The sequence below is a fragment of the Neoarius graeffei genome, chromosome 26 (assembly GCF_027579695.1).
Source record: "Neoarius graeffei isolate fNeoGra1 chromosome 26, fNeoGra1.pri, whole genome shotgun sequence".
NCBI classification, from domain to species: domain Eukaryota; kingdom Metazoa; phylum Chordata; class Actinopteri; order Siluriformes; family Ariidae; genus Neoarius; species Neoarius graeffei.
Window position 1 is genome coordinate 42877190 of NC_083594.1, and position 25803 is coordinate 42902992.

The 25803-nt window shown below is 41.6% G+C and overlaps 1 protein-coding gene across 1 annotated transcript; it reads left to right on the forward strand.

The window, feature by feature from the left end:
- The first annotated feature begins 202 nt into the window (after nt 1–202).
- Nucleotides 203–18779, forward strand: slc6a14 (solute carrier family 6 member 14). The gene is given in 14 exon segments (XM_060910200.1): nt 203–356; nt 6890–7021; nt 7847–8008; nt 9208–9319; nt 11062–11194; nt 12649–12789; nt 12900–13128; nt 14741–14866; nt 15153–15271; nt 15374–15473; nt 15561–15670; nt 15764–15931; nt 18564–18645; nt 18648–18779. Coding segments are annotated over 14 exon segments (1821 nt in total). The 3' UTR covers nt 18701–18779.
- The last annotated feature ends 7024 nt before the right edge of the window (nt 18780–25803 follow it).

The window sequence follows — 25803 nt, forward strand, 5'->3', positions numbered from 1 at the left end:
GGATAGGACAGTGTAGAGACAGGAAATGAGCGGGAGAGAGACGGGGAGGGATCGGGAAATGACCTCGGGTTGGAATCGAACCTGGGTCCCCAGATTTATGGTATGGCGCCTTATCCACCTGAGCCACGATAATCCATTATGTGGCTATAGTTGATAGTAATATGTATACTTTGTTTAACTGGTTTAGAAAAATAAGGCAGATATGACCACAGATCTCTGTGTTGAAAGAGGACATGGCAAGCCAGGCAGGGAGAACTGGACCAGAAAGAGGGAATATCTCCTGTCTGTGATTGGATATGCAGTCGGACTTGGAAACATATGGAGATTCCCATACCTTACGTACAAACATGGAGGTGGTGAGTGAACATGGTTTCATCAAAGTGTCAGGGAGAGCAGCGAGACTTGGGACGAGTTTTCAGCTTTTGTAGATTGTGTGAAATTCTTTGTAGGTACTGTCACATTCATATTACATAGGATTTATGACACCTTCTGACCACAACATTAGTTTCTCAGCTTGTCACATACAGTATACTAGCCTCCAGACTTCACTTTTTCTAGTATTTATTTATTTGTTTATTTATTTTGTGCGGCACGGTGGTGTAGTGGTTAGCGCTGTCGCCTCACAGCAAGAAGGTCCGGGTTCGAGCCCCGTGGCCGGCGAGGGCCTTTCTGTGCGGAGTTTGCATGTTCTCCCCGTGTCCGCGTGGGTTTCCTCCGGGTGCTCCGGTTTCCCCCACAGTCCAAAGACATGCAGGTTAGGTTAACTGGTGACTCTAAATTGACCGTAGGTGTGAATGTGAGTGTGAATGGTTGTCTGTGTCTATGTGTCAGCCCTGTGATGACCTGGCGACTTGTCCAGGGTGTACCCCGCCTTTCGCCCGTAGTCAGCTGGGATAGGCTCCAGCTTGCCTGCGACCCTGTAGAACAGGATAAAGCAGCTACAGATAATGAGATGAGATGAATGAGATGAACTTGTAACATATGAACTGTATAAAGACACAAAGCTACTAAAGCAATAGAAAAATATCAGTTTATCCAAAACAGTTCCATTTTCAAGAAGGAATGAAATGAGTTTAATCCTCATGCAGGGATACACCCACATTTTTAACAAGCATTTTTAAAACACTTTTATGTTTGTAAACTACAAGAAAAAACGTGTAACATGATGGACAAACTGTCCCAACTCTCCCTATCTGGCCATTTTGAAAAAAATATCCTTAAATGTTTTTTTCCCCAGAATTTAAGTTTAATAAATAATGCTATATATGGTAGGCTACATATTTTAATTCCTAACAAATCCCAAATTCACCAGCGTATATTACACTGTAGAATGGAGATGGAGGTGAAATCGAAAATACAAGTTTTGGTTGACAAAAATATTGAACTGGACAGACCTTACTGCAGTGTCCAGCTTCGTGGCTCCAAAGGAAGTCGGTTACTCTAAGGGGAAATGTCTAACTTCTGATGTCATTTAAAACCTGATTGGTTGAAATTAATTCATGGGAATAGAAATTGTCCCATAACCCGTCCCAAGTCTCCTTGCTGTCTTCCCATCGTTAACGCTTTACAATAAGATCCACAAATAAGCTATCTATTAATACCTAACTAATGCTTTGATGATGATGGATTAAATATAGCTACTAATCCTTAGCATAGTGTATACATTAATCAGAGGTGGACAGTAACTAAGTACATTTACTTGAGTACTGTACTTAAGTACATTTTTTAAGTATTTGTACTTTAATTGAGTATTTTTTTTTGGAAACTTCTGACTTTAACTTCACTACATTTGAAAGACAAATATCGTACTTTTCACTCCACTACATTTCTATCAATGTCCTCGTTACTTGTTACTATGAAGTGGCTTTGAAAGTGGATGTTTTTTCCTTTTCTTTTCTAAAATGTGATTGGTTTTCTCGCAGGTGACACTGAGACAGCCGATCAGTAATCACTAGGGTCACGTCACGTCCATAGACTGGATAAAATCAAGTTTAATGATTTCTCAGCAGCTTTATTTAACATGATCAGTTGATGGCAGAATGGAAGGAGGCAGTTCCTCTGGGGAACACATGCACCCATGGCCCATGAACCCAGGTTTCAGTTTTCTGAAAGGATTGAAGATTTGTTTTGCTTTAAATGTTTGCTTTGTCTGCCTAAAACAAACCATATCACAGCTTACAAAAATTCGCTGTCTAACCTGCGGAAGCATATTGAGGTATGTAAACATTTTATTCCAAGAGAAAGCTTGCAATGAAGTTATCTGCGCTTTAAGAGCTAGCGATAACGTTGCAATAGCTATGCAGTCTGGTTAGTCAAATGACTTTCTATGGATTTGCCCACCAAGTTGCCATAGCTTTGTCCATGGCTAACATTAACACATAGCTAGTTAACTTGGACACTCTTAGTTAGCATGTAAAAACAGAGTTATGCTAACATGAATAACGTTAACTTATCTGAAGTCCTTTCAGAAATATGTTTTAGTATAATCTTGCCAAATAAACAGATTTCTACATTCTTTCTTTTCTCGTCGCATTAGCCACCCAATATGATTTCAAGTTTGAAAAGAGTTTGCTAGCATGTCAGGTGGAGCTTCAGCTCTACAGGTTCTACAGGCTAGTCAGTAAATCCAGTCGGTTGCTTCAGAGGCATTAGGTTTTGTCAGCGTTGTGGCAGTAATACAACAATGCATTGACAGAAAATGCACTTTTAATACTTAAGTATTTTTAAGTGGGCGGCACGGTGGTGTAGTGGTTAGCGCTGTCGCCTCACAGCAAGAAGGTCCTGGGTTCGAGCCCCGGGGCCGGCGAGGGCCTTTCTGTGCGGAGTTTGCATGTTCTCCCCGTGTCCGCGTGGGTTTCCTCCGGGTGCTCCGGTTTCCCCCACAGTCCAAAGACATGCAGGTTAGGTTAACTGGTGACTCTAAATTGACCGTAGGTGTGAATGTGAGTGTGAATGGTTGTCTGTGTCTATGTGTCAGCCCTGTGATGACCTGGCGACTTGTCCAGGGTGTACCCCGCCTTTCGCCCGTAGTCAGCTGGGATAGGCTCCAGCTTGCCTGCGACCCTGTAGAAGGATAAAGCGGCTAGAGATAATGTGATGTGAAGTATTTTTAAAAGCAAGTACTTCAGTACTTTAACTTAAGCAAAAATTTTACCTTTACAAATTTCATTTGTATCGGAGTGACATTTGACCAGCGGGATCTGTACTTTGACTTAAGTAATGAAGTTGGGTACTTTGTCCACCTCTGACATTAACAACCTCTGAGTCAGACATGAATTGCCAATCATAATGGTAATAGTCAAGTACTAACATGTTGTTAACTCATTCTGTTAATTAACAGAATGACTTAATGACACGCTAACATCTATCTTCATTAATTACTTTGTCCTGGTCAGGGCGACTTATGCAGTATTAATACAGATCATTTACAGTTTGTGTATAATGTATGTCAACCAAACCTTTTGAGTAACAGTTTGCAATTTGAAGCCAACACCAATAATGATCCCAATAACACTCTTTTGTGGATGGTTTTACGTATTTTTTTTTTAACACAGTGTGTACGTATGGCCAAGGACGCCACATAATGTGCTAATATTACACGTTTACACATTGTGTTGACCTTCCTGACACATGCACTGTGTTAAAACCATTAACACAGTGAATGCATCAAAACTAACACAAGCGTTGTCCCAAAACTTACACTGATGTGTAAGAATTTAACAGTTTTTGTCAGTTTCTTTCTAAGAGTGTATTTTGTCCATTACAAGCCTTGGTAACATAACACTTTACTTGAACCCTGCGTCATGGTGAAGATGTAATCACATGATACACATGTCTGATGGAACATACTGTCATAAGCTGATGGACAGTACAGTTTCCATGAATAGTGATAGTTATGATAGATGTGTCTAGAGCAGACTTCATCTAAGCTATCATCAAATATTATTTGGCCTATCAGACAATTAGAGATAATATAACATAGTAAAATAACAGATATAACAAAACATCAGCTGCTTATGACAGCATATGGCATCAGGCATGGCAAGCAGATCACAAGGTCATGATGCTGGGTTCAAGTAAAGTGTTATCCACTTAACCTAAATGGCGGTGTTAATGAGGAGACACCTAGACAAGCATTTCAAGTGTTTCGTGTCAACTGACATACAACCCCGATTCCAAAAAAGTTGGGACAAAGTACAAATTGTAAATAAAAACAGAATGCAATAATTTGTGAATCTCAAAAACTGTTATTGTATTCACAATAGAACATAGACAACATATCAAATGTCGAAAGTGAGACATTTTGAAATTTCATGCCAAATATTGGCTCATTTGAAATTTCATGACAGCAACACATCTCAAAAAAGTTGGGACAGGGGCAATAACAGGCTGGAAAAGTTAAAGGTACAAAAAAGGAACAGCTGGAGGACCAAATTGCAACTCATTAGGTCAATTGGCAATAGGTCATTAACATGACTGGGTATAAAAAGAGCATCTTGGAGTGGCAGCGGCTCTCAGAAGTAAAGATGGGAAGAGGATCACCAACCCCCTAATTCTGCGCCGACAAATAGTGGAGCAATATCAGAAAGGAGTTCGACAGTGTAAAATTGCAAAGAGTTTGAACATATCATCATCTACAGTGCATAATATCATCAAAAGATTCAGAGAATCTGGAAGAATCTCTGTGCGTAAGGGTCAAGGCCGGAAAACCATACTGGGTGCCCGTGATCTTCGGGCCCTTAGACGGCACTGCATCACATACAGGCATGCTTCTGTATTGGAAATCACAAAATGGGCTCAGGAAGATTTCCAGAGAACATTATCTGTGAACACAATTCACCGTGCCATCCGCCGTTGCCAGCTAAAACTCTATAGTTCAAAGAAGAAGCCGTATCTAAACATGATCCAGAAGCGCAGACGTCTTCTCTGGGCCAAGGCTCATTTAAAATGGACTGTGGCAAAGTGGAAAACTGTTCTGTGGTCAGACGAATCAAAATTTGAAGTTCTTTATGGAAATCAGGGACACTGTGTCATTCGGACTAAAGAGAAGGACAACCCAAGTTGTTATCAGCGCTCAGTTCAGAAACCTGCATCTCTGATGGTATGGGGTTGCATTAGTGCGTGTGGCATGGGCAGCTTACACATCTGGAAAGATACCATCAATGCTGAAAGGTATATCCAGGTTCTAGAGCAACATATGCTCCCATCCAGACGACGTCTCTTTCAGGGAAGACCTTGTATTTTCCAACATGGCAATGCCAAACCACATACTGCATCAATTACAGCATCATGGCTGCGTAGAAGAAGGGTCCGGGTACTGAACTGGCCAGCCTGCAGTCCAGATCTTTCACCCATAGAAAACATTTGGCGCATCATAAAACGGAAGATACGACAAAAAAGACCTAAGACAGTTGAGCAACTAGAATCCTACATTAGACAAGAATGGGTTAACATTCCTATCCCTAAACTTGAGCAACTTGTCTCCTCAGTCCCCAGACGTTTACAGACTGTTGTAAAGAGAAAAGGGGATGTCTCACAGTGGTAAACATGGCCTTGTCCCAACTTTTTTGAGATGTGTTGTTGTCATGAAATTTAAAATCAACTAATTTTTCTCTTTAAATGATACATTTTCTCAATTTAAACATTTGATATATCATCTATGTTCTATTCTGAATAAAATATGGAATTTTGAAAATTCCACATCATTGCATTCCGTTTTTATTTACAATTTGTACTTTGTCCCAACTTTTTTGGAATCGGGGTTGTAAATGATGTATGATGGTTTATTCCAACAGGCGTAACCCATCAAGTTGACATCAAGTCATATTGATATTAAAGTTATTCCAAGAAATCAAGTCATACATGAGCTAGCTGATAGCGGTTATAAGCCATGTACGATGAGATTGAGTGGAATAACTGAGTGGAATAACTGTTTTATTCTATCCACATTCACTGGATTTTGTGAAACAGAGCATTTTTATTTTTATTTTTTGCAAACTCGATAAATAAAAACTTTAAACAAAACGTCCGACAAAAACATTTCCACTTTGAACGTCAACAAACCGGCGAAATGACTAGCAATTTGTGAAAAATGCTATTATAAAAATTCTTGAAAAAAAAACAACACGTTCTTACCATGAAATACTTTCATTCCATATTTTGTTGCTTTTTTGTATTTTTTGGGGTTTTGTTTTCAAGTAGAGTTTTTATTTCATCCTCGGCTGGTTCAGCAACACGCTTCGCCATTTTGTTTTTCTCTACTCACGGTATATAAGCTGATATCCTAGTAGTAGAGTAGCCAATCAGAGCGCCCGATTGCTCATATCCAGTGAGTGTGGATCGAATAATTATTGTTATAATTTTATAGCGGAGTTATTTTTGAACTTTAAATCATTTACACATAATTTGCAAATTAGACTAATTGGGAAGTTAGTCCTGAACTCAGGACTTGGTAGGTACATAAATGTCATGAACATCAGCTGCATAACACTGCTATATAGTGAAGTATTTATTGATGACAGCGATGACACTGTAATAACATTCATTTAGTTTCATTAATTACTTTATACTGGTCAGGGTGGCTCTGAAGCCTATGTGGAACATTGGGCTTGAGGCAGAAATACACTATAGATGGATTTGTAGAGCACTACACATGTACACACACACACACACACACACAATTTCACTCTCATACTCACCAAGGAGTCAGTTAGGGCCGAACTCCTCACATACAGAAACCTGAAGTGAGGATTGAGACCCAAACTGTGAAACATCAACTTTTTTTTGGCCGGAAGAGCTTATGTGGCGTCATGTAGCCTTCTGCAGCATCTTTCAGTAAACTATTAACCAAAACTGTACCCTACATTTTCCCTTGCTTCTCTGTTTTTAGGAGCCTTCCTCATTCCCTACTTTATCATGCTGGCAATTACAGGGCTGCCACTCTTTTTCTTAGAGAGCTCGGTTGGACAGTTCTGTAGCCAGGGACCCATTAACATGTGGAAATCTGTGCCAATATTACAAGGTACATAACATTCTCTTGCTGTCTAATCAGTGATTTTAATATTTTATACTTCCATTGTAAAATATTTTACAGCGTGACTGATAACATTTTTATCTGAATGATCAGTTTCTTCTTTACAAGTATAAATCAATCTATATACAGTTGAAAAATTTAAACACAATTTAGAAAAGTGCCTCTGTTATACAATGAGGGGAATGCTACTGGCACTGGCACTAGCACTGGCACAGTCTGGATCTACTTGCCCTTTAAAAGAGAAGAGTCATGACAAGAATCAGTGTTGTAGTCGAGTCACTAAACCTCGAGTCCGAGTCCAGTCTCGAGTGTTCAAGTCTGAGTCTGAGAACAAGACTCCAACCGCACCATTTGACGGTGGCTGTTTTAACATGACATAAATAACGGCGTGGCGGAGTAGTGTCCACCGAAAGTGTTTTTTTCATTTTACTAATGAGCTCACTATATAGTCCTCTATATAGAATTCCCTAGATAGTGAGTAGGGAGTAGTGAACAATTGAGTGATTTCGGACACAGCTATAATGTTTAGAGTGTTTTACATTTAACATTTCGATGTATATTATAGTCCTTTTTATGTAAGTTATTGCTACCACTATAAGAATGTGCTGCCAAAAAATATGCTTCTTGGATATTTTAATGCAAGAAGAATACTGATCATTCTACATAAAAATGAATGTGTATTCTCATCTTGATCACTCTTGCAATGACTTCCATAAATGCTTCATGTAGTTTGATAATAGAATCAAATACAACCCCCAAATGAACGTAGTACTGATTATATCTTTAAATTGCCTACTGCCTTCACTTTTTCAGGTGTTGGAATTACCATGTTGCTGGTTAACACTTTTGTGGTGATCTACTACAACGTCATCATAGCGTATGGCATCTACTACATGTTCGCATCGTTTCAGTACCCACTGCCATGGAGCACTTGCCCAAGCTGGTTAGGGACGGATTGCAACAACACTATTAGAGGTTTGTCAAGGACTTATCTTCATCACTGTTACTGAAAGGCCATATTACTCAATGCAATGCTCTGTGGGGTGTATCTGTTTTCTCAGCAATGTCATGAATTTGTGTCACTTCTAATTTAACATGAGTAAACAGCACTTCTCTTGGTTGGAATTGTACTCTTCATATTGAACCTAAAAAAAGAAAAAAAAAGAAAAGAAGATTCATGTTTCCTTGTAAACAGAACGTTTCCTTTAAAGAAAAGGTCTGGAAAAAATGTGACCATCTGCTATTTATTGAAATTCGCACAGGCCATTGCAGCACCTGAACACAATGCTTAAAGCTAGACTGCCTTTCAGATTTTTCAAGTGTAGGTCATAAAAAGAATTTCCCCTGACACCCAATTATTTTTGCTTAGTGGACTGAAAGCTACTGAATTTGAATCACAGACTTCCAATTTTTTTTTAAATAGAACAATTAATGAATTTAGAGCCACGTGGCCCTAAATTTTCAGCTATTTTTTCCTGCTTCACCATGACACAATACAAGACACTACGTCATGCATCACATGGTGAGCTTTCCCCATTCGCGCAAGGCATAATTGTGGGATAAAAATTTGAAACAGGAAAGAAAAATGGAGGATGTGAGTGTGCGAATGAAACATGAAAGACCGACTACAGTAACGGAAAGCAAGAAGAAAAGGAAACACAGGACCAAACTAATAAATATCGGCGGTCAGAGAGCACCTCGGTGTGATCAGCTGTTCGTTTAGTGACAGGATGATGTAACTGTCAGTGCATGGTCAAGGTAAACCTGTAGATGGCAGTAATACAACACTGTGGATGCCAGCTGCTGTAAAACCCAAAAGAAGAGGAAGAAGACGACGAAGGTAAACCTGCGCATGCGCACACGGACTTCCTCTGTCTGCTTGACTGCGCGAAGCTAGAGATTTCATGCACATTATTTGCTCGGGAATTCCCTCAAATTAAATAACTTCGCAGCCAGAGAATGGCCACAGAATTTATTTTAGATATTACAGAAATAAACATATATCATAATGACCGAATTTCAGAAGGAACTAAATTTCACCGATTTTATGAAATTGAAAGGCCGTCTAGCTTTTAACAGTGGCCAGGAGCTATGAAGGACTACGGCTGTTTATTTAAAATGTAGGATACTGATGATTTTCTGATTTTTTTTTTTTTTTTTTTTTATCTCAACAGAGCTTTGCAGTCTGACTGGAAATGAGAGTGTGGTGGCTGATTTGAATCAAAATTGTTTGGGAAACTTTGGGATTAATGCGTCATTACAGAGCACCAGTGAGCAGTACTGGGAGTGAGTTCCTCTCTCTCTCTCTCTCTCTCTCTCTCTCTCTCTCTCTTTTAGTCCCCATAATGCAAAGGAATGAATTGGAATGAATGATTCAACGGAAAATTGTGAGGGTCTCACATTTTTGTCAAACAAAATTACAGCTTTTAGTTGAAAACAAACATACAAATAAATAAACAATCAAACAAAACCCCACAAGGAAAGGAATTTTTTTATTTAAAAAAAGCAGATTTTAAAAAAATATATTTATAAATAAAAGCGTGATAAACTTTTCTTTTGGTTACTGAAGGTTTAGTTTTTATCAGGGTTAGAATACACTAGTGCACTGACTCTTGCTAAATCTAATAATTAAATAATATTGGCTGGCTTTTTTCGTGGTATATCAGATATATTCCATTGAGCTAGCATGATAGTGAACGAGTCAAAGATGAATTTAATATCATGCTAGCTGAATGGAATATATCTGATATACCACGAAAAATGTCAGCCAATATTATTATTATTAGTCATAGTAGTAGTATTTTCCTTGTGTAATTTACTTAGTTACTTTTAAAATCAACACTGACAGCTACACACAACGGCACGACCTGGCAGCCAAAATTCTCTCAAAATCTTCTGTTTTTAATGAAGCAAACCTGGCCACCATGTTTGTTGACAAATTGTCACAGTCACTTGCTAGCACGGACGTTTTACGTCTCTGACATGTGATGTCATGTTGTCTTGACAATGTGCAATATTGTAACAATATTGCACGCTCATTCTCCATTGGGTAGAGTGACGTAATGCACATAGGATATAGTCTGGCTAACGCGACAAAGCTCTACGAGCTATTGGTCTGGCCAAGATATTAAGCCCAACCGTTTCCCAGAGCCAGTGGTTGACCCACCTCCCTGAAATGCCTCAGTTTGCTACTGGTCGAAGCATCACGAAGACTGGACGCAACACGAGGGCCTGTTGCGAGCTTAGTCTGGCCAGGCAAGCTATCTTTTTGAAGCCAGAAAAGGCTGTGACGAAGCTTAAGCCAATCACATCACTCTTTCCTCTGACGTATGCGACGCGACGGGGCTAACTGGTAGATTAAACTCTTACCGAAGCCGGTCGGGAGCAAGGCGAAAACGTCCTTCCTTTCAATAAATACCTCCAGGGCTGCTCTTTGCTCCGTTTTCAATGAGAACTTCCCGTTGAATGCTTTCAATACAGCATCTATGCGTAATAGATGCGGAAGCGTGAATGAAGCGCTTCCGGCATAGATTCTGTAAACAATCTATGGCTTCCGGTCGCAGTTCTACTACGTCACTGCCTTGAACACGCCTGTACCCAGGGCCGTTGGAGATGCTCAAAGTTGATTGGTTCCCAATTTTTCGGGAGCTTGGAAGAGTTGTAGATAGCTTGCCTGGCCAGACTAAGCTCGCAACAGGCCCTCGTGTTGCGTCACGCTTAGGATGGGCGGGCCCAGGCTACATAGGATAAGCGATATGCTAACAATATTGCATGCTATCAAACCAAATGAATGACACCTGCTAGAAGGGAATAGAACACGTATTAATTCCAAGGTCCTCACAAAGATAGTAAATTGTTTCCATGTCTTGCACACAAAAAAAATCAGTAAAGTCAGTTCATTTAGTAAAAGTGCTATGTATTGTACTATGTTAACAAATTTCTTTAGATTTGTTGAAGAGCTCTGGATTTGTTATCTCTCTTTTTTGTGAGAAGGAATTTAATGATACCATGAATAATCTGTCCTGTAGCCGTGTGGTCCTCCAGCGCACTAGCAGTCTGAGTGAGACAGGGCCGGTGGTCTGGCACTTGGCCCTCTGTTTGCTACTGGGCTGGATCCTGATTGCTGCAGCTCTCTGCAAAGGCATCAAGTCTGCTGGGAAAGTGAGTATTGCATATTAACAAATATTGATATCGAACAGGAGTGGCATGGTGGTGTAGTGGTTAGCACTGTTGCCTCACAGCAAGAAGGTTCTGGGTTCAAGCCCAGTGGCTGATGGGGGCCTTTCTGTGTGGAGTTTGCATGTTCTCCCTGTGTCTGTGCGGGTTTCCTCTACAGTCCAAAGACATGCAGGTTATGTTAATTGGTGGCTCCAAATTGACCGTGGTGTGAATGGTTGTCTGTGTCTATGTGTCAGCCCTGTGATGATCTGGCGACTTGTCCAGGGTGTACCTAGCCTCTCACCCATAGTCAGCTGGGATAGGCTCCAGCTTGCCTGCGACCCTGTAGGACAGGATAAAGCGGCTAGAGCTGATGAGATGAGATGAGATGTGCCGCTTATCACATGATTTAAAAAAACCCAAAAAACAGTCCAATCAGGGACCTCAGTGATTTTGTCGACACTATTTGTGATGTGTGTTGAAATTGTTGACTTCAGTCATCAGCTAGAACTTTGCGTGGTCCTGCTACTTTATATCAAAACAATGATATAAGGAATTTAATAACATAAATAAAATATACGGCGGCATGGTGGTGTAGTGCTTAGCGCTGTCGCCTCACAGCAAGAAGGTCCGGGTTCGAGCCCCGTGGCCGACGAGGGCCTTTCTGTGTGGAGTTTGCATGCTCTCCCCGTGTCCACGTGGGTTTCCTCCGGGTGCTCCGGTTTCCCCCACAGTCCAAAGACATGCAGGTTAGGTTAACTGGCGACTCTAAATTGACCGTAGGTGTGAATGAGAGTGTGAATGGTTGTCTGTGTCTATGTGTCAGCCCTGTGATGACCTGGCGACTTGTCCAGGGTGTACCCCGCCTTTCGCCCGTAGTCAGCTGGGATAGGCTCCAGTTTGCCTGCGACCCTGTAGAAGGATAAAGCGGCTAGAGATAATGAGATGAGATGAGAAATAAAATATACTGTACTATTTTTGATTATGTCATACTCATGCTTACTAGAATAACTGTCTTTATCTGAAGAGGTGCACTTAACAGCTGGCTGATTTCAAGTTATTGTAGGCAACCTGGGCCAGTGTGTGTGTATGTGTGTGTGTGTGGGGGGGGGGGGTTGTCACGCGCACTTGTGTGTGTGTGTATATATGTGTGCAGACTGAGAAATAGCACACAAATGTGAGTCATGAGTGTCGAGTTTAATTCACTGTCTAATACAAGGACAAAGCTACAGCTTTTGTAGCTAGCATAAGTCTGGCTTTGTGTGTGTGTGTGTGTGTGTGTGTGTGTGTGTGTGTGTGTGTGTGTGTGTGTGTGTGTGTGTGTGTTGTGGAAGGGTTAAGATCAGTAAGGAATTAACTGAGACTGAAACAGATTGGGAAAAACACATCACTGGTATTGCAGTCGAGGCTGGTTGATGGAATGCAAAGACTCATGAAAACCTAATGTTTGCTTTCAGGCTGTGTATTTCACTGCTATATTTCCATATGTTGGTCTCCTCATCCTGCTAATCCATGGTGTTACTCTGGAGGGTGCAAAAGGTGGCATCGACTATTACATTGGCTCCAAGTTGAACCTTACGAAACTGGCTGAGGCTGAGGCAAGATTCAGCATTCACAACTGAGTCACAGTTTCTTGCTAGTTTGTAAAATAATTGATATCAGTCGATTACTTCTGGATTAACTCGATCTGCTTTCTTTACTCATGCAGGTTTGGAAGGATGCAGCCACTCAGATATTCTTCTCTCTGTCTATTGCATGGGGCGGTGTAACAGCACTGGCATCGTACAACAAATTTCATAACAACTCCTTCAAAGATTCCATTATAGTGTGCGTCATAAACAGCTTTACGAGTATCCTTGCTGGCTTTGTCATATTTTCCATCCTTGGACACATGGCACATATTTCTATGAAACCAGTTTCAGAAGTTGCACAGTCCGGTAAACTCTCTCTCTCTCTCTCTCTCTCTCTCTCTCTCTCTCTCTCTCCTTTTTTTCCTTCACCTTGCAAGTGCATTTCTATTTTATTCAATCCAATTCAATTTTATTTATACTTTTATTTGAACTTTAAACAGTAGACATACTCACAAAGCAGGTTTACAGAAATCTGGACTGAGATCAATATTTCAAGTAAATGTATAATATTTTGATTGGAAAACTTGCAAGATGTTAAAATATTAAGCAAATTCTTTAAAAAAAAAACCCAGCTGAAACGTTGAACACTTTGGGGTGGTGTAGTGGCTAGCACTACTGCCTCACAGCCAGAATGTTCTGTGTTTGAGCCCAGTGGCCGATGGGGGCCTTTCTGTGCGGAGTTTGCATGTTCTCCCCGTGTCCGTGTGGGTTTCCTCCGGGTGCTCTGGTTTCCCCCACAGTCCAAAGACATGCAGGTTAGGTTAACTGGTGACTTTAAATTGACCGTAGGTGTGAATGTGAGTGTGAATGGTTGTTTGTCTCTATGTGTCAGCCCTGTGATGATCTGGCGACTTGTCCAGGGTGTACCCCACCTCTCGCCCATAGTCAGCAGGGATAGGCTCCAGCTTGCCTGAGACCCTGCACAGGATAAGCGGTTATGGATAATGGATGGATGGAACAGTTTGTGAATAGAAGAACAGATGTTCTTATTCATTATTGTCATTATTAACTATTATTGGTTTCCAAGGTGGACATATAGGCTGAGTGAATGGCAACACATTTAAAATATAGTACACTTCATTTGCATATTTCCTGAAAAGTTAAAGTCCTTCCTGTGCCAGAACCTGGTATTCCCAGGCAGTATCCCATCCAAGTTCTCACCAGGTCCTTAAGGCACATCAGGTGGTGCTGATCTCCTTTTCTATAGCCGTCAGACATTACGTAGTTGGGCTACGTTGGGAGACTGGTCCTCTGGTAACTGCAAGAGTTTGACTCCCTACTCACATCTGTATTGTGATGTGCCTCACCAAATGGCAGGAGGTATCATTTTAATAATGGTCTCTGATATGACCCAGGTGACACGGTGGTGTTGTGCTTAGCACTGTCGCCTCACAGCAAGAAGGTTCTGGGTTCAAGTGGGCCCAGTGGGCGACATGTACCTTTCTGTGTGGAGTTTGCATGTTCTCCCCGTGTCTGTGTGGGTTTCCTCTGGGTGCTCCAGTTTCCCCCACAGTCCAAAGACATGCAGGTTAGGCTAATTGGTGGCTCTAAATTGACTGTAGATGTGAATGTGTGTGTGAATGGTTGGTTGTCTCTATGTGTCGGCCCTGTGATGATCTGGCGACTTGTCCAGGGTGTACCCCGCCTCTCGCCCATAGTCAGCTGGGATAGGCTCCAGCTTGCCCACAACCCTGCACAGGATAAGTGGTTATGGATAATGGATGGATGGATGGATGGATGGATGGATGGATGGATATGACCCAACCAAGAGTAGAACTCACAATCTCCTGGTCAAAAAGCAGACACACAGGCTAACTCATAGTTGTTTTTTGAAAGCAGGTCCCATTTCAGGATCAGTGACTAACTAATGCATATCATGGGGAAAAATATGAATATGCTTTCTTCTGCTCATTTTAAGGGTTTGGATTGGCTTTCATTGCTTACCCTGATGCTCTTTCCAAACTTCCCATATCTCCACTGTGGTCCATCCTGTTCTTCTTCATGCTCATAACTCTTGGTCTGGACTCTCAGTTTGCTGGAATAGGTAGGCTTATTGCTTGCACTGAAGACTACATACAAATATAAGATTGACAAAATGCATTAAAATAGGATTTTCCTTGCAGAACAAAAACACACTATGTAAGTGCATGTGTTTTCTTATGCCACATTTTGCAGAACCGAATTTCTGTACTTAGATGTTTATCATCCATCAGTTGATTTAACACAAGCTTATCATTGCACGCCATTTCTACTCTGCAGGCATTGTGTCTCTGAAACCTAAAATATAAATCTGTCTCAGATCTCTGACTTAAATATAATCTGTCTGGCAGAGCTGATCTCAACATGTCTCCAGGACGCCTTCCCCAGACTCTTAAAGTCCAAACAGGGTCTCACGGCTGTGGTCACCTGTGGCGTACTCTTCCTGCTTGGTCTGCCATGCGTTACTGGGGTAATTCAATAGTTTCAGTTTCCTTTTTAAATACTCATGAGAAAATATCAGAAATAAAATGGGAAAATAAAAATATTTCACAGAGATGTGTTGTCTTTAAAGGCAGGGATATATTGGGTGAATCTGATGGATACCTTCTGTGCTGGATGGATCCTTCTGGTCGCTGGAATATTGGAGGTCATCGGAATCAGCTGGTTTTATGGTGAATATAAAAATTCAAACATGCTTTGTTACTTAACTGAATGTGCAATTTTGCACTGGTCAGTTTAATGACATATATTGCTTTCAGGTGCAAACCAGTTTATCAAAGACATTGAAATGATGATTGGGACCAAGAGCAGCCTCTTCTGGTTGTGGTGGAGGGTTTGCTGGTTTTGTCTCACTCCTGCTATTCTCATTGTGTGTATTGCAGGTTATAGAAAGTATTATTCAAATATTAAAATTAATAATATTTTACAGGGATTGACAAATTTGCTGCTTCTTATCCTGCAGATCCTTCTTGTCTGGTCAGTGTACACGTTCACTGCTCCCACATATGGCTCAGTGCAATATCCGCAGTGGGGCATTGCTCTGGGCTGGTGTATGGCTGCCTTCTGCCTCATGTGGATCCCAATCGTGGCTATCTGGAAGATAATAACAGCGAAAGGAAGCTTGTGGCAGGTAGGACAGAGGCTTCGTGTGTGTGTGTGTGTGTGTGTGTAAAAAGAGGATGCAGCAGTACTATAATAATAATAATAATAATAGTTCTCAAGACGGGCGGCACGGTGGTGTAGTGGTTAGCGCTGTTGCCTCACAGCAAGAAGGTCCGGGTTCGAGCCCCGTGGCCGGCGAGGGCCTTTCTGTGTGGAGTTTGCATGTTCTCCCTGTGTCCACGTGGGTTTCCTCCGGGTGCTCCGGTTTCTCCCACAGTCCAAAGACATGCAGGTTAGGTTAACTGGTGACTCTAAATTGACCGTAGGTGTGAATGTGAGTGTGAATGGTTGTCTGTGTCTATGTGTCAGCCTTGTGATGACCTGGCGACTTGTCCAGGGTGTACCCCGCCTTTCGCCCGTAATCAGCTGGGATAGGCTCCAGCTTGCCTGCGACCCTGTAGAAGGATAAAGCGGCTAGAGATAATGAGAATGAGATGAGTTCTCAAGACGAAGTTGAATGGGGAAAACATGATTAAAGGGATTAACATCTGGGCAGTCTCTTTAATTAGGTACTCAGCTAACTTTCTAGATTGGACAAAGTAAGAAAAACAAAATATTGATAGGAAGACAAGAAAATTAATAACGATACATAAGGGATCGCACCAAAAAAGCAATACAGGTAGTCATCGACTTAAAACTGCGTTTGGTTACGACTGACCGGTCGTAAAACGATCTGGTCGTAAGTCGGCCTATGTTAAATGAACGTAAGTATATTGTGATGTGTAATGATATTGTAATCATCTTCAAGTCTTATTTTATCAACATTTTCTTATTTCATTACCTTGGCTCATTATTTGGTTTAAGTCAAACACTGCATACTACACTGCGTACAGTACAATTCGTTTAATATGTGCAAAACAAAAAATACGAAATACAGGTGTGAAAAATAGAAAACATTTTAGTTTGAAACATACCAAAATACAAATGTAAAACATAGCAAAATACAAAACTTAGTGACCGCTGGCATCACTGGTGCTTGGCTGTGGGTCGTCTACGTCATCATCAGCTGTTGCAGCGCTCGGGCTGGCGGGAGCATTTGCTCGTTTCATAAACCAGGAGCTGGGGCGGAAACTGTATGACGGAATGCGCGAGGGAGTGCGAGAGAGACTGCGCATGTGCCTGGAGCTGGGGCGGAAACTGTATGACAGAGTGCGCGAGGGAGTGCGAGAGAGACTGCGCATGTGCCTGGAGCTGGGGCGGAAACTGTATGACAGAGTGCGCGAGGGAGCGCAAGAGAGTGCGCATGTGCCTGGAGCTGGGGCAGAAACTGTTGTACGCGGCGAGAGGCGCTGCCGGGAGCTGGGGCAGAAAATGTTGTACGCTCAGCTAGCTCTGCTGGGAAACACCTGCCAGTCATAACCAGACGGTCGTAAAATCGATCAGTCGTAAGTCGCATAGGTCGTAAGTCGACGACTACCTGTACAAGCAGACTTTATATCCCCAGGAAAGAAGGTGGCAGAAGACTTTTGAGTGTAGAAGATGCTATTGACTTCGCGAAGCTTGGATTAGAGAATTGTGTGAGAAGCAGCAATGAAAGGTTGTTCGTGGCTGCAAGACAGATGGATGATTTTCAAGGAGAGGGTGTGACTGAATTTAAAAAACTGAAAGGAAACAGGACTGGAAGGAAAAAAACATTACATGGCCAGTTTTTAAGACAAACAGATCATGAGGCAAGAAAAGAAAGATGGTTGTGGCTTAAAGGAACTGGAATAGAGCGTGAAACTGAATCATTAATTTTAGCAGCCCAAGAACAAGCAATAAGAACCAATGTTATCAAGGCAAAGATTGATAAAACACAGTAAGAGAGCAAGTGCCAGTTGTGTGAAGCGGTACAGTAGACGAAACAGTGAATCACACTGTGAGTGAATGTAACATGCTCGCTCAAAAAACGTAGGCGTGATTGGGTGGGAAGAAAAATTCATTGAGAACTGTGCCGAAGGTACAAAGTACGAACACCAACTGGAAACAGTAGCAGAAAATAACAGCTCTAAGTTACTGTGGGATTTCAACATCCAGACTGACCGTGCCATAGAAGCCAGATGACCTGATACCATATTGATTGATAAAGAAAAGAAGGAATGTAAAATAATAGACTTTGCCATACCATACGACAGTAGAGTAAATGAAAAAGAGATAGAAAAAATAGAGAAGCACCAAGATCTAGCAAGAGAACTACAAAAGCTATGGAATATGAGCACAAAGTCATTCCAATCATAATAGAAGCACTTAGTACAACACCAAGACAATTATCAAAGAGATTAAATGACTTGGGAATAAGAACAAGAATTGCTGAGTTGCAGAAAATTGTTATCATCCACTCTGCAAGGATCCTCTGTAAAGTCCTTGAAATTTGAGGATTCTTGTTGATACCGAATTTCATGAAATTAGTAACACTGAAAAAAACAGTGAGCAACATAATACTAATACTAATATTAATACTAATGTATCACTGTAAAAGCCATATGTGGTATCTCTAGAACTGAAATATATCTGATAAATACAATAGACTACAATTGTCAGTATCATGTAAAGCAGTACTACTAAGCACTGAGTCCTATCTTATCACAGACATTTGACAAATATGTGCTATTCCTCTACAGCGTCTCAAATCAGCGTCCTCACCTGCTGAAGACTGGGGTCCTTACCTGGAATGCCACAAGAATGATCGCTACAATTGCCATAGACGACAGACACAAACGTCATTGTGATTTCAGACCAACCCACCACCAATGTCTAAGATGCTGATCTGAGTCGAATTTGTGTTTTTATCAGTTACCTCCATATTTTTGTGAGTTAAATTGGCAGTGCTTTATGGACGATACACTATCATTAAACTATAAAGCATGGTATTGCTCAGTGCCAATTTATCACCTACACCTGCCATGAAGCTCACGTAGTATTGATGCATAAAGTTACAGTTATTGTCTGCGATAGAATGGGACCACCAGAGGACCATATTTAACCCCTCATCATTGCAATGTTCATTTTCTGACATCAGGACTGCAGATAGATGGATATTTTTGCTTGGCAGGTTGTGCTGCATCACTCGATACACAGTAACCCCCACTAACATGCCGCTACCATTTACTGTCAGTGCCTCTGTTGTGTTGAGAATGCTCCACTACCCAAATAATATCATCCATCCATCCATTATCCGTAACCACTTATCCTGTGCAGGGTTGCAGGCAAGCTGGAGCCTATCCCAGCTGACTATGGGTGAGAGGCGGGGTACACCCTGGACAAGTCACCAGATCATCACAGGGCCGACACATTAAGACAAACGACCATTCACACTCACATTCACACCTACAGTCAATTTTGAGCCACCAATTAACCTAACGTGCATGTCTTTGGACTGTGGGGGGAACCGGAGCACCTGGAGGAAACCCACACAGACACGGGAGAACATGCAAACTCCACATAGAAAGACCCTCGTCGGCCACTGGGCTTGAACCCAGAACCTTCTTGCTGTGAGGCGACAGTGCTAACCATTATCCCATCATACCACCCAAAAATGTCAGTTACAATCAAATCAGTGACAATCAGTAACTGTTTACCTGCAAATACCCCTACAGAATATGATAGGTTTATTTAAAAAAACAAACAAACCCTGACAACTGAGTGTATAAAAAAAAAATCAATAAAAATTCCCCTAACTTGAGACACTCATTGTATTAGTAAGGAATCAAATATAACAGCTTTACCTCTGTTAAGTGCTGATATTAGAGACTCCTTCCATAAATGCTGAATAAATGTATCCAAGCTTCATCATTGCAATGATTATACATTTTCTTTGCTCAATAAAAAAAAAAGTTTACTATACAAAAATCAGTGTGGAAACTGTTACTATCAATACTATATTAAACAGAGTGCATCTGTGAGTTGCCTTTCAGGTGGAAATACTTTCAGAGCCATGTCTTTATTCAGTGAATCAAAACTGAACAATCTGATCATATTCAACAAGAGAATTTTATAATGTTTAAAATACAATTAATCATAAAACATCCCATATTCACTCATGAATTTTAAAAGAAAAGCACTCCAATAGTACTCAGATTTGTCACCATAATCTCAATCTGATACAGTTCTTATCTGTGACGCTGTACTGTTTTTACTCAGAACTAACAGTCACGTCTTTCCTTTTTCTACACTCACCGGCCACTTTAATAGGAACTTGTTCTTGATTCTAAGATTCCTGTTCTTGGCTGCAGGAGTGGAGCCCAATGTGGTCTTCTGCTGTTGCATGCGGAGATGTTTTTCTGCTCACCACGCTTGTGTAGCAGAGCAACCGTTGGCCAGTTTTGACTCCTCGTTGGCGGATTGGTGTGGGAAATGTTAATTGGGGGGCGGTCCCTATACTATTTAGAGTAGCCAAGTTTCAGCTGGGAATGGCGTTTGTTTCCCACTTTCGCTGGCGTTTGGGGCGACTGGCAGATGGCGTGCTGGGGTTGAGCAAACTTTCCCTTCTGTTACTTGCATTTGTGCATTCATCTCAACTTTACGTCGCGTGCGCCACTTGTGCGGTTTGAGGTGCCTTGTCTAGCCATTGAGTAGTCTGGCTAACGTGACAAAGCTCTACGAGCTATTGGTCTGGCCAAGATATTAAGCCCAACCGTTTCCCAGAGCCCGTGGTTGACCCGCCTCCCTGAAATGCCTCAGTTTGTTACTGGTCGAAGCCAGAAAAGGTTGTGACGAAGCTTAAACCAATCACATCACTCTTTCCTCTGACGTATGCGACGCGACGGGGCTAACTGGTAGATTAAACTCTTACCGAAGCCGGTCGGGAGCAAGGCGAAAACGTCCTTCCTTTCAATAAATACCTCCAGGGCTGCTCTTTGCTCCGTTTTCAATGAGAACTTCCCGTTGAATGCTTTCAATACAGCATCTATGCGTAATAGATGCGGAAGCGTGAATGAACCACTTCCGGCATAGATTCTGTAAACAATCTATGGCTTCCGATCGCAGTTCTACTACGTCAGTGCCTTGAACACGCCTCTACCCAGGGCCGTTGGAGATGCTCAAAGTTGATTGGTTCCTGATTTTTCGGGAGCTTGGAAGAGCTGTAGATAGCTTGCCTGGCCAGACTAAGCTCACAACAGGCCCTCGTGTTGCGTCACGCTTAGGATGGGCGGGCCCAGGCTAGCCATTGAGGGCTCTGGATATCTGATTTCTGCATTTTCTCACGGTAAGCCCTCGTTCCATGTTCATCATGTTTGGACAAAGTTGTGCTTTGAGGTAATTATAGAGTAACATCGCGTCATTGTGTATTTCTCTAATTTAGCACCGAGCAGTCTGCCGTGGCATGCCTAGCCCAGAGGCGCGCATTTACCGTTGGTGTTAGCCAGTGTTTTGTTGGACTGTGTGACGGAGCGGCTCTGCCCCTTTGGTATGTATTTTTATTTAATTTTTGCTATGGTGTTTGGGCGTATATAGATCTGTGCCTCCTCATTGTGCTACTTTGTTGGTTAAGTAAAGCGGATGGCTTAATCTTAGTCCGGTTAGCGGGTAGTTTTTTTTTTTTTAGTACTTTTTAACGTGTTAATGTTACCTTGTGCTTTGTAGACCATCCCATCTGACGGGAAACGGCGTGATGCTCCAGTTGATTGCTGCCTAGTTGGTCCCGCTGCTGCTTTGTTTCCACCTGGTTTCTACCTTGGTCTGATTTTTTTGTTGTTGATATTTTGTTTCTTTGGTTTCTTTTATTTAGTTGGCATCCCCCCTCTTTGCGACCTAATTGAGGGAGGTTGTTTGTGTGCAGTATATATGTATTGTAGGCTACTGGGTGACCATTATATATTGCTTGATTGTGGACTGTTATCACCAGTAGCTTTGTTTAATTGGCACTACGCACTGGTGCCTGTTGGTGTGTGTGTGTGTGTGTGTGTGTGTGTGTGTGTGTATGGGAGTGTGGTTGTTGTATGTCGTGCGTGTACTTTATCACCGGACTTTGGGTGCAGTGGCGGCCCTTCTAGTACAGCAGATGCACCAAGTGCTGTGGGTGCTAAAGTTAAGTGTTGTGTGTTAACATCCAAACATTAGCCATTTGTACATGTTTGTATATCTAACTTTGTGCCAGTGGCGTGCGGTGAGCCCTATGGCAGGGTAGGCAGTGACACATGCTGTGCACTTTTTCATGCTGTGATTAGATAGATAGATAGATAGATAGATAGATAGATAGATAGATAGATAGATAGATAGATAGATAGATAGTAGGCCTATACTCAAAATAATGATGGAAAAAAATCAAAGCAAATCAAATCGTTATTTTCAAAGACAGCCGCTAGATGGCGCTATGGTAATGAGCCACTATCTGTTCAACACCTTTCACAAAAGAACTAAGATGTCAGATGTCAAGGTGTCAAAGATGTGACTGAGGCTGTCATTATGCAAAATGTCATTCATTTTTGCTTGATGCAACTCTTAATTGAATTGATTTGAATCCTAGATACTGAAAAGATATGGAATTTAGCTGGGCTAATTTCGTAGAAAAGAATAAAAAAGGGCCTAATCAACATTTAAAAAAAAAATCCAATAAGGTGCCTTAATCCAAGTAGGGCCAGATTTGGGTTCAAAATCAAGACCTGTTTTGGTAGCCTCAACCACGCCAAGACACAGAGTGGGGAAATAAAGACTTATTAGAAGGAAGGTTTAATTTAAGTTTATTTAATACAGACGTTCGAGACAGAGTGCTTGTCAATAACAAGCATTTGTCCCAAGCACTTTACAGCATCACGTCAGGGGTATCTTGACACACAGTGTCACATACGGCCGAGATGAGGTCGTTTTGAATATGGTTAGATGTACGGTGAAAACCGATGATGTTTCAAGATGCATCTTCAGACGCTCATCTTTCTCCACAAATGCGTTTAACAACTCCACATAATTCCCCCTGTTAGCTGAATCAGTGGTTTCATCCCTCCCCCTAAATGCTAGCTCCTGCCTGGCAAGGTAGCAAGTGGCACGAATCAAATCCTTTAGTATCTCACGGTTTTCGCGAACTTTTGCATTATGCACAGAAATTTGCAGTCGACTGGCCTCGTCCAAAGCTAAATTTATTGGAGTCCCCTTCCCAAATGTTTTCAATGCTATTTGATTTTGGATGTGTACATTTGATCTTTCATGTTTGGCCAATGCAGTGGGCAGGTTGTTTAAATCAGTGTAGCCGGCACATACCCACACATTGTCACGCTGTTTGGAGAACAGCAGACAGGGGAAGCAGAACAGACACTTGCTAACTTCACACCCGCAAAGCCACTCTTTTCTGTTGTACCATTCCAGCTGGAATGTACGTACAATTTTCTGCCCCTTTCGCTGATGGAAATCGTTAAGAGGGGGTGTTGGCCTACCTCGATTGATTGTAAGCAACTTCTGCTGGTAATCAAGTTTGTTGAAACACTTTAAGTGTGCAATTGTAGACATATTCACCTGTGAAGTTTTCGCTAACGTGCTCAAAATACAGTGTGTGGGGCATATAGCACAGACAGTAGGCACTTCATGTGCAATGTAACAATTTTTCATTTTGACCGCTGTGATTGGCTCGCATATTCCCACTGCGGCAAAAGCTGAGCTTTTGCTCCCCATAGACTGTCTATGCGATACATAATACGCATGCGCAACCCCCCTATATTGGCAGCGTTGAAGTCAAGACAGGCAGACCCAAAGGGAACCTACCCTGGTCTTCGAAATGCGAGCGGAGGATTGCGCGTTCCCGCGACAACCTGCCAAAGCCTGGGTGCTTTGCGTCGTGCGATAACTTGGGTTTTTGATCGGTCTTCGGAGACGTAAATGTACTTTTAACAACTCATTTGTTCCAAAACATTGAGTTGGAACAAATGAGTTGTTAAAAGTACATTTACGTCTCTGAAGACCGATCAAAAACCCATATTGCACATTGTGAACTCTCAACAATATATTTTTTAAAAACACGTGTTGGTTTTTATTTTAATGAAATTTACCTAAGGTAGGCAGTGCCTACCCTGCCTACCCTGACCGCACATCTGTGCGTGCCCTGGAGTAGATTCTAATATTGTGTTATTTTTCTCCAATTGTGTGAGTGTGTGTGGGTGGTAGACAGGTTGCTGACAGGCCCAAGCAGTTTGGTGGTGGAATCCTCTTCTCTCAGCCCTTTTCCTTTGTGCACGTTTGGTGATTTGTTTTTTTTTTTGTGTGTGTGTGCTGTGGTTTGATTTTTATTATTTTTGTGTTCATTTTTGGTGTGGTTTTGTATCTTTTTCCTAGCTTAATTGTACCCCTTTTATTGCAGTAACGAAGGCCCTGTTCTTCCCCCACTACCTAGTAGCAGAAGGCATTAAGCCCTGCACCCTATGAACGGTCCTTTTAGAATGAGAATTTTAATGTTTGGGTTTTTTTGGTACCAGAATTTATTAAAAAGATTGATGTATGATCTTTGGTTTGTAATAAAAAGAATTTTTGTATATCACATCTCTGGTTGTTTCGATGTGCACATACCTGTGTCCTTAATTGTGTTAATGTTATATTTTTGTTAGACTTCCTGGGGCGCAATTCCCCAGGTGGCGTAGTCGCTATAGTTATATTTTTACCACTCTGCTACATTTGTAAAGAGTTGTTATATCCTTTCTGGCAGCTCGAACCAATCTGGCCATTTTCCTCTGACCTCTCTTATCAACAAGGCATTTGTTTCCACCCACAGAACTGTCACTCACTCAGTGTTTTTTGTTTTTCGCACCATTCTGTGTAGAGACTGTTGTGTGTGAAAACCCCAGGAGGTCAGCAGTTTCTGAAATACTCAAACTAGTCCGTCTGGCTCAAACCAACACACATGCCACAGTGAAAGTCACACTTTGAGATCATACTTTTTCCCATTCTGATGTTTGACGTAAACATGAACTGAAGCTCTTGATTTGTATCTGCATGGTGCTGTCTGCTGTCAAGGGACTGGCTGATTAAAGAACTGCATAAAACAGCAGGGGGATGGATGTACCTAATAAAGTGGCCAGTGAGTGTATACTGTATGTCAAGCTTCTACAACTATTTGACTTCCTTGACATGCCCGTCCCTCCCCACCCACCCATTTCTGGAATGGATGAATGTTTTGAATTTATAATGTTAAAATTGAGAGTTTTAAGTGATTACATGCTTTAGTTTTGAATTTAGTGTCATTTTTGTTCAGAATAATTAGCATTTAAATGTGGGTTGCTTTTTTTATTTGCATTGGATAGGACCGACAGTAGATCTGACACCAAGTCCTCCTTCAGAATCTGAACTCGAGACTCTTGAGTGTATGCATACAAGTATTGATTTTGTTGACCAGTATGTTTGATCACCGTTAAAAGCTTTGGTAGAAAAAAAATTATATTGCAAGCACTGTGAGACTCCTTTTATAACGCGGGTTGTGCTGCACTCCTCTCTACAGCACAGCTTAATCTCATGGCAGTGAGAGGCAAGTAATAGACATTTGATTAGAATATGTATTGTATACACACTAAACAGGACACCTAACTATCAGTGACAACATTGGCGTTCTGGTGAATCATCATACCACTCGTTGATCCCATGATCTGCAAGGTCAAAACACGGTGATGATGCTGAGCTAGCTGGAGAATGCTTACTAACTAGCTACAACACAAGGCCTTGTTGAAGTGGAAACATGCATCTTTGTTATTGTCTGTGAGCTTGCAGCTCATTCAGACCTGCTCTGTGCAGCTCTGAAGCAGATAGTAGCTGATAACCAGCTTTTCAGTCTGACTTATAGCAGCTTGAGATATGGGCATTTTTTCCCTGACTCAGCAGATGAAACCACACATACAATGTAAGTTTGCTGGCTTATCTTTATTTCAGAATATAGATTAACATGACTAA